The sequence below is a fragment of the Protomyctophum parallelum genome (genome assembly GCF_964188405.1).
Source record: "Protomyctophum parallelum genome assembly, chromosome: 6".
Taxonomy (NCBI): domain Eukaryota; kingdom Metazoa; phylum Chordata; class Actinopteri; order Myctophiformes; family Myctophidae; genus Protomyctophum; species Protomyctophum parallelum.
The window spans coordinates 18968215-18977797 of NC_139701.1; the positions used below are offsets into that span (position 1 = coordinate 18968215).

The following is a 9583-nucleotide window of genomic DNA, read 5'->3' on the forward strand; positions in this document are numbered from 1 at the left end:
CATGAAATAAACATGGGGCGAGATATCCATGCTTTGGGGCGAGATATCCACGCTGTGGGGCGAGATATCCGGACGGATATCCAAAGGCCTTGTGTATCCACGGATAGCTCAAGCCGTAGATATCCACGGCTGACTTTTGATTGATTGATTGAAATATTTATTAACAGTTTGTAGAATTTACAGTACATTTTAAGCACAAACTCAATACAAAGACTGTCAACTGTGAGTGGACGACCCAATTAAGCATTACACTGACTGTAAGCACTGGACCAGGGCTAGAGCTGGACACTCACCTTTTGACTTGAGGACCCAACTCCATGTATGTGTGTGTGTGTGTGTGTGTGTGTGTGTGTGTGTGTGTGTGTGTGTGTGTGTGTGTGTGTGTGTGTGTGTGTGTGTGTGCGTGTGTGTCACCGTGTGTGTGCGTGTGTGTGTGTGTGTGTGTGTGTGTGTGTGTGTGTGTGTGACTTTACTAACAAACCCATGGACTTGGCAAATCAAATGCCTTCGTGGGCCGGTCTTCACTCTAGCACGAGGAAATTCTGATGACTGACGTGTGCGGGTCAGCTCTCCAGCCAGTGAAGAGCCGCGACAGGACAGCCTGTTTTGGAATTCTGCCCTATCTCATCGGCGTATGGGAGGGCTTTATTTCTTTGTCTACCATCCAGTTACATGACACCCGAATCGGCCAATCCGCAGTAACTAAGGGCGTGGCCACAATGGCCGATCTTACACCTAAGTCGCCAATGGGCGTGGTTTGTGCTGACATGTCCCGCCCATTGGCCGGTCTGCGGCTGGTTTCACACAGACAGTTGTGTGTTTCATAAAAATGCACTCTGATGCGGCAAGTAAGTATCCTTTTACATGGCTTTGTTTTTAACCATATTTTTGAATATGCAAATCATTCAGCAGAGTGGGGATTAATCGATTAATCGGAGACAAAGCTTTTACAGACGAGTCATATGCATTGCATCTACTTCTGTATTGTGCAGAAGATCATGCATGGATTGTGTGCTGTTGTATTTTCCAGTTGTCTTGGGGCGACAACAAAGGGAGAATAGTTGCAATAATAATTCCATGTGATGTGGATGTGCAATGGGGATGCTTTTGACTCTGCAGTTTTTCTGGTGGGGCTGGAGATGTTTCAGCGTTGGTGTTCAATTGTGTTTCCTAGTCCAAATCGACATGCCATGGTTTTCGGTTAAAAAAATTTGATCTGTTGTGATTTTTTGTGCGTTGATTACAGTCGAGGTTGCCTAGGAATGTAAACTTCAACTTGGTGACAGTGTGATGATGTTGTTAAATCGGTCAAATTTGCAGTCAGCTGCGGAAAAATACAGAGAATGAAAAATTGTGACGCAGTTCTGTAAAACATCTTTCATTGCCTGCTGCAGTAAGTGCTGTCTGTCTGTGCGCCATTTACATATGGTAATAACATATTTATATATGCAGTAGATATGTTATAATCACGATACTATTTGGCTTTTTTGTAACAATGTGAAATGCATTCATCAGTTGAGGTAAATGTTGGGGGAGAGGGTTGAAATAATTATTTTTGTAAGCCTGGGAATTGTAGTTTGATTTAGCAACTACAGTTCTGGTTCCTATGGCGTTTATTAGGGAAATGGACTACAACGCCCATGTAGCCAACTCTCCAGATACTTTGTAAACTCTGTGTGCAAGTTGTGCGTGTGTGCACTGCTATTTTAGGTATGCAGCTAGTGCTATCTAGTCGCACGTCCGTTGATTTGTCTGGTCTTTCGGCCTTTTGGAAACGAATTAAACACGACTATATTGGACGACATATTCTGAAAGCAAATGGCTAGATGACATATTTGGCTAAAAGGTAGCATGCATGTGATCCAAGTCATTTAGACTTTGCAAGCATTACGTGTGGAGCAGATCTAGCCTGTCATGCGTGTGATCACTATTCAGTCTTTTTTAAAACGTATCTTTTAAGCCCTAAATCATAACATAGTCATATTGTTCAGGTAAAAAAAACAGTTGGGAATCTTATTATAGAAACGGATATACTAGTGCTATAATGATGTCACAGACCATTCATCACAACTGCATTGATACCGTTGGAAATGAATGGCTCTGTCAATATATACAGGAGATTGTCAGCTTGGATTTGGATCCATGTGTTTTTCCGAATAATATTTGAAGGTTTAATATGCATGTAGGACCAGTTCTGATAAAAGTTTGTCTTTCATTTGTGGACATTATAGATTTTCAGCTGAACTCCCATTTGTCTACACTGGCCAGCATTCACAAGATCTACCACACCCTGCACAGGCTGGTAAATATGTTTTATGTCAGTGTGTGTGTGTGTGTGTGTGTGTGTGTGTGTGTGTGTGTGTGTGTGTGTGTGTGTCCTCTCCCACTAGAATGTAGCTAACATTTCTGCATTCCTCATGACAGAACCTGACAGAGGACGTTGGACAGGACAGCCACCCCTCAGGTAATAATCCATCTTCTATAGCAGTGGTTCTCATCAAAGTTAGGTATAAGGCCCCATAACTCTGGAACCAAATGGACCCATCTGTACACCGTCTCTCTCGATTAGGATTACTGCTATTTTCTCTATTTTTGGACGCCACTAATGTACAATGAAGTATGCTACATCATCATAATTTTCCGACCGCGGTCGAGATCATGGATTTCAGTGCCACGCCAGACTTCCCGGTCCTTCATTGCCACCCCCAGTTCCTGCTTAGGGTTAAGTTGTTAATCAGACTAATACATTTAGTTTATTATAAAAAATGGTGTTGGTTTGATATACAAGAAATACAAAAAAGTCTGCTTCTCGGTTAACTTAAATGAGAACTATTAACAAATTGGCGGAATATTCCATCATTTGTCAAACTGCTTTTGGCGGAATTCTCCGTCAATTAATTAACTTTATCAATATGAAACTGTCTCGCTGAAAATCTACTTTTAAAACTGACTCAGTTATTAGGCAACGCCTTCGTCACCCCCAGCACCAGGAGAGGTGCGCACACATTCCATATTTCCATAGGGTCCCATTCAAAGTAGGATCTTCTTTGGCTGTTATCTCTGAAACTACGAGTGATTCTAAATATTGGTTTCAATATAATTTGACCTGTCCATCTGTCTTCACATTGGCCCAGCTTGTTCCAGAGCCATGCCTCCCAGGAAAAAGAGGAGACCGTCCGCAGGAGACGACTTGTCAGCCAAGAAAAGCCGCCAAGAGAGGTACTGTATGATAGCATTATTGCTCAGGAGTCAAATGGCACCAGTCATACTGTACCAGCAGAGCTAAGAGTTTCTCATTGCTCTGGCATGACTATAGAATGCTCACCCATATCTAGAATGTTTTGGAGGCCCCGTTTTAAATCATGTGTAGTTAACACTTAATAATCCCTTGTAGCTAAAATAGACAATATACAAGCTCACAACATGACGTTGTGAGTTTGTAGATCTATGTTATCAATTTTGGAAACATTTTGATAATTTTGTCAACATGCCCAACATGGCTGTCAAGTTGAAAGTGGTTGAAGTGGTAATTTAAGGGTGAGAATTTGAAAAGTCACGGGAAAGATTGCCATTGCTATGATGCTGTGTTGACTGACCATGTATCTGCAGTGTTTTCAGAAAACACGACACGTTGCAAATCTGTGAAGAGGAGACATTCTCCAGTAAGAGATGCATAGAGTGGTTCTACGAGTATGCAGGTGAGGATGTCAGTGACGGTGTATTTCATGACATTCACAATCAGCTCCATGTTTACTGACTGTGAGTGACCTATAAAGCCAGAAATGCCTGCTCAGTGGGTGGGTGTTACACCTCAGATGTTACACATGGATGATGATGTCACATTGATCTGTATACAACAGGCTGTGACGATGTCGTGGGGCCAGAGGGCATGGAGAAGTTTTGCGAGGACATCGGTGTGGAACCAGAGAACGTAAGGAGTGTATTCAATGCCTCTTTAGTCTGCCTTAGTGCCTTGCATCCTTATTGTTTCAATTTCAAGATTATTCATTTTTTGTTTGTTTGTTTGTTTTTGAGGACAGTGGGCAGCCGTGTTCTCGGTTGGATGTTTGGGCAGCTGTGTTCTCAGTTGGGTGTTTAACAGGCTTTGCCAATTCACTTCAGTGGATGAATTCATGTCACGCCAAGCCGAGGGAGATGTGCGTGGTTGTAAGGGATGCTTCTTGTGTCCTGTCCAGGTGGTGATGCTGGTGCTTGCCTGGAAGCTGGATGCACAGAGTATGGGTTATTTCACTCTCCAGGAGTGGCTGAGAGGCATGGGCTCATTACAGTAAGTCCTACAATCAAGCTGTGATGTTTTTAATCACCCTGGATGAGACAGGCTCTTGTCATAACCGTGCTTTCCGGTGTTCAGCTGCATGAGAGCAGAGTGTGTGTCTGTCTAAAGTGGCTTTGTTTCGTTGTCAGGTGCGACTCCACGGAGAGACTGCGCAACTCCCTCGACTACCTGAGATCTGTCCTCAATGACGCCACCAGCTTTAAGCTCATCTACAGATACGCCTTTGATTTCGCCCGCGTAAGTCAAACTAAGCATCTGACTTGTGTGTAGAAAAAGTGGTGTTTGACTGGATATATATACTAGTAGAGGCTCAAAAAGCAGATAACATGACACCCATTCCTTTTCCTAAGATGACGACCCGGTGACCATTTCTCAGAAAGGAGTGGTCCACGTCATTGTTTTTGTAAAAAGTGAGAGGTCTTATCAAGTGTTCCACCTCCTGTATTTACACAGCCTGCCTTGGGCTGATGTAAGCATACTTTCAGGAGAGTAACACAATGACTCCAGATTTATACTTGGTTGAGCATGTCTCGTGCATCAAAAATAGGCGGTCTAAAAGCACACAACACATTGCAGTGCGACATGTCACAAGTTTGTAGAGCCACAATCTCTTAATGCGCCATAAGCGCGCAACATTGACTGTGACAGTGCTGTCATATTTAAAGATCATCAGATCTGATGGATTCATGTGTTGCATTATGGGCAGGCATTGTGTTGCAGATATTAATGAGCTCACTGTGTTTGTCCCTGTGTGTGTGATCTCTGCTGGATGGACGTCTCACACTGACCTCATGAACCCTTCTGGTTGTTTTGGATTTGGACAGGAAAAGGATCAGAGGAGTTTGGACTTGAACACAGCCAAGTGCATGTTGGGACTTCTCCTGGGAAAGACCTGGCCTCTGTTTCCCGTATTTAACCAGTTTCTAGAGGTGAGGAGGGCCTGAACGGAATCCAAATCTGAGCATGTCGCACAGCTGTGTTTATTTCTTTTATTATTTGCGGTTGTATAAACCAAAGCCTCTATGCTTCCTCCAGCAGTCCAAGTATAAAGTCATCAACAAAGACCAGTGGTGTAATGTTTTAGAGTTCAGCAGGACAATCAGCCTGGACCTCAGTAACTATGATGAAGATGGTGCCTGTGAGTAAATATGAAGATCCACCATATTCCAGCACACACATTACAGTAAAATCCTCAATGTTACAGACTCCTGAAGGGCTGTACACCCAGCACTATAACTATATAGTTTTATTAAAAGAATTGCTCCAAGTTAGTCAAGTGGAAGGCTGAATCCACAAAACAGCGATGGTGAACAATATTGTTCTGCTCCCACATGTTGTATACATCCAGTATGTTAACGAAGTTAAAGACACAGCCATACTCGGTTTTCACAAGCCAGAAGGCGAGCCCCTTGCTCCTTTTACATGTAATTTTCTCCTATCACTGAAGACTGTAGCAAACAGAAAAACAAAAAGACATAGAAATGTCTTAGCTTTTATAGAAGCTGGCAAATAAGTGCTAATGTATATATAATATAGCGTATGTATGTAAAATTGTCATTGTTCAATATGAATTATCCATATGAATTTGCAAATAATCAAAACTCTGCATAGAAAGTGAATCATGTTCAAACAGCCATTGCTTTTCGAGGGTGTGAAAAAAAGGTCAAGATACAAAAAACACATTCACCATGGGCTTGTCTGCTTGTTGTCTAATGGAGTACTCCGTTATGGAGCTTCTTCTTCCCATAATGCACTGCTAACACACTGCTAACATTTCAGAATAAGAGTGCAGTACTAATACTGGTATATCAAAAATAAAAGCACATCAATAGTTTACTACAGCAATGTAAACTTAAGATTCAAACATGAACTAAAAGCATGAACTCAAACTGAGGACAAAACAAATATAGTTAAGGTTATATTAATTAGTGTGAACGACCCTTAAGGGTCCATTTACTTCCATTTCTACACTTTATGTTAAATTGACACAATGTTTTGTACACGCACAAAGAACATTTTGCATTATTTACATCTATCTCTCTTTTCTTTTTTCCTAGGGCCAGTTTTGTTGGACGAATTTGTAGAATGGTACAAGGAGAGAGAGATGTCATAGCCAGAGATCCAAAAACTGCCAACATGAAGACTTGTTTTGAAGAAAAAAAAATAAGAAAAAGAATAAAGAACTGAGAGAATCACGACCATGACGACAGCTATGAGAATCAACAACTAATAAGTATACAATACAATGAAAAATGGGGAAAGTTGTATGTCGGCAATGGCATCGGGTGTTTTCCTGTTGGGGGGTGTTATGGGTCAAAGGTCAAGGGGTTATATTCCAGCCTGGCTGCATGCTGTCCAGAGAGAGAGCAGGTCCTGGACTGTGGACTGATATTCCCTTCCAATGTTCCATAGTTTTATCAGCTTGTGGCAAAGCCCCGCCCGGTGGCATTCCCTCTCGCCCTCACTGTGATGTGTCATATCGCTGTCTGTGTTAGGATAACATGCGGCCATAGGTGGATCGGCGGTAAGGCGACATGCTGTGACAAGAGAACGCCACTCCTCAGCCCTTTGCCTCCAGCACAAAGAAACCAACAGTGACCCTGTGAGAAAGTCTTAAACCACATGAACCCTAGCGGCCCTATTCTGGGGGTGAACATTCAGCGTAAAATAGTCGATGTACAAGCTCCCAACACATGTGTCGTGTGCTTGTAGATGGGCTATTTTCGACAAAGAGGATAGGCGTAAAGGCCTGGAGGACTCCCATCAACTAAGTATATAGGGTTTAAGACAAGTGATGGCGCATTGGACATTTTTTATACCTGGTGCATCAGACATGAACTCATGCTTGATTGGAATTCTTAAAGAAGCACACACTGTGTCAAATGGTTGCGGCAGGCTGGCGACGCCTGCGTGTTTTCTTTTTATTTGTACCAGTGATATTATTTTTCTTACGGTGCCCCCCCCCCCCCCCCCCCGTATTGTGTTCCAGTTTGCAAAGCCCCCCCCTCCGTGATGGTTTCACTCTATCAGCACTGCTATTTATTACTTTATAACTTGCAACACTACGTCGGTCAAACGTTTTGACCAGCATATCGTCACGGTTGGCCGGAAACCTTGCATGTCCAAAACCGTTAATTTTTCAGGAAATGAGGGCGGGGCCGACGACACCTGTGTTCCAATGCATCCAATTTAGTTATTTTTTAGCCATAGTTATTTTATAAGACAGACAAAGACCGACTTAACCACTTCAACTCATTTAGACCTGTTACAGCTATACGTTGGTATACCTTTCAAGCCGGTCATTTTAGTTGTTACTATTATAGCAAAGTTTTTCAGAAAACCTAGGTCAGGAATTAGAAGGCATGTTTTGAATGGTTCTCTGGTCTAAATCTTAAACCCAGCGTCCCCCTTGTGCATGTCACAAGAATTTCAAAATGGGAGGTCTATAAGCTCGACACGTCGCATTGTGAGTTGTAGATCTGCTATATTTGCTTATTTTAGAATTCATTTTAAAATAGGCCATACATATGTGTGCCCTATTTTCTTTTTAGGCGATACAAGGTTTCTGTCCGACATCAACAATTTGTTGGTCCTGTGGCAAGTTTATATACTGTATGCACGATGTGTTGGTGAGAATATACCTGTGCCTCAACATGTGGAAGTCAGAAGTCATCTAAATGCATAAAATGTATGCATATACACACACACAATAACATAAATAGTGGTCAGGGATTATTCAGGATGAATTCAGACTGTCGGGCCGGTGTTTTGAGTTGAAATAGAGCCAGGTGCTGTCAAATCTGTCTTGATAATGTGGCATCCATTGTGTCTTCCTTAGTTCACTGACTGTTCGTTTCAGGTCTTGGTAGTAGCATCTCTCCCCCAGCACTGACAGTGTTAGTAGATCGATGGGGGGAAGACGAGGTGACCCTCTCAGGCGGGACAAGGTTTTATTTAGGCTTATCTAGACCTAGCTTAGCTAGGTAGCTTTGGTGAATGCATTACTTTAGAATCTTCCCCCTAGGGTCTAATCAAAATGGACATTGACAGTTTGGAACTGTGTAATGATGCTATGCTGTTATTTCTGCCTAGTATAATGTTCTTGTAACAAATGTATAAACCTTTTGTCTCTGGCTGTGATGTGATGCTGAAATCATCCAAGACTTAATTAATATTTGCATGCATGCTCCATCAGAGCTTTTCTGTGAATGGATGATTTAAAATGTTTTTATTTTTCCTTTAATGTAAAATTACTTCATTTATTGTACAGGAATTTTGTGCAAGTACCTTTCTTTTGTGCTTAATTTGATATTGGCGATCATGATACCTTCACTCTGTTCTGAACACCATGATTGCGTCTTATTCAGACCTGGAACACACCTGTAACCTCACCGTGGAAGAGGAGTTCCCTCCTGCATTTAACCTCCACCAAACGTTCTCTGTTTATAGGAAGGTGCCTCTTAGAGCAAAGGGGATCACTTAATGCCTTGCTCAAAGGCAAGTAGTCGGTGCTGGGACCTTTCCATCACACTACTATTGTAGTACCTCTCAGAATTTACTTTGAAGGTAATACTGAATGAGTTTTAATACCAGCCCGTATGTAAATGCAAACCCTTTTGCTTTCTAAACCTTGTAAGAGCTTTGGTTATAATAATGTCAGAATGCATTTCATTCATGCGTATGAGAATTTGTTAAATGATGGACTTGTAGTTCTTGTAGACTGCTTACTAAATACTTGTATACAAAGTAATTGAGATAGTATTCTTTCATGTTAATGCAGGAGGATGGACCACCTTGTCCTGGCTGTATATATGTATGTAAACTATGTATGTGTGTATATGTCAGTTTTCACTATAACCTATGTCTATACAAAAATAAAAGGGTTTATTAACTTAATGCTCGATACAGGTGATTGTTTTGCCCACAAATACAGATATTTATTCCTCACGTGTCATTGCTATTATGCTCATCAGTATGCTAATCCAGATGTGAAAATAATTTAGAGAAATTGAGTTGAGCTTAGGTTCTCTTTTTCTCCCATTAATACATAATGGCACATGATATAGACAAGGAAATGTGACTTCAAAAATGCATTCAGTAGACATGGATCAATGATTCATAAATTAATTGGTAAGTTATAACATTACAAAATGATGTCAAAGATGAGTACTTACATAGTACCTTAGTGTTGGTGTATATCAAATATATACTTATGTTATACATATTTCCAAGTTTACAATTTAAACATTTTTTAAAACCACAGAGTATAATTCAGTGAGTGAGTTA

At 41.4% G+C, this 9583-nt stretch overlaps 1 protein-coding gene across 5 annotated transcripts; it reads left to right on the top strand.

The window, feature by feature from the left end:
• The first annotated feature begins 784 nt into the window (after positions 1 to 784).
• dcun1d4 (DCN1, defective in cullin neddylation 1, domain containing 4) lies at positions 785 to 9193 on the top strand. 5 transcript variants are annotated; one of them, XM_083767250.1, is made up of 11 exons: positions 785 to 848; positions 2232 to 2302; positions 2425 to 2464; positions 3135 to 3219; positions 3610 to 3698; positions 3861 to 3931; positions 4197 to 4288; positions 4426 to 4534; positions 5122 to 5226; positions 5333 to 5435; positions 6355 to 9193. In XM_083767250.1, exons 1-11 carry the CDS (start codon positions 830 to 832, stop codon positions 6408 to 6410), a joined length of 840 nt encoding a protein of 279 aa, XP_083623376.1. In that variant the 5' UTR covers positions 785 to 829; the 3' UTR covers positions 6411 to 9193. The 5 variants fall into 5 exon arrangements, with proteins under 5 accessions (XP_083623376.1, XP_083623377.1, XP_083623378.1 ...); XM_083767251.1 differs by having other exon boundaries at positions 5336 to 5435; XM_083767254.1 differs by lacking the exon at positions 785 to 848 and adding an exon at positions 1202 to 1393.
• The last annotated feature ends 390 nt before the right edge of the window (positions 9194 to 9583 follow it).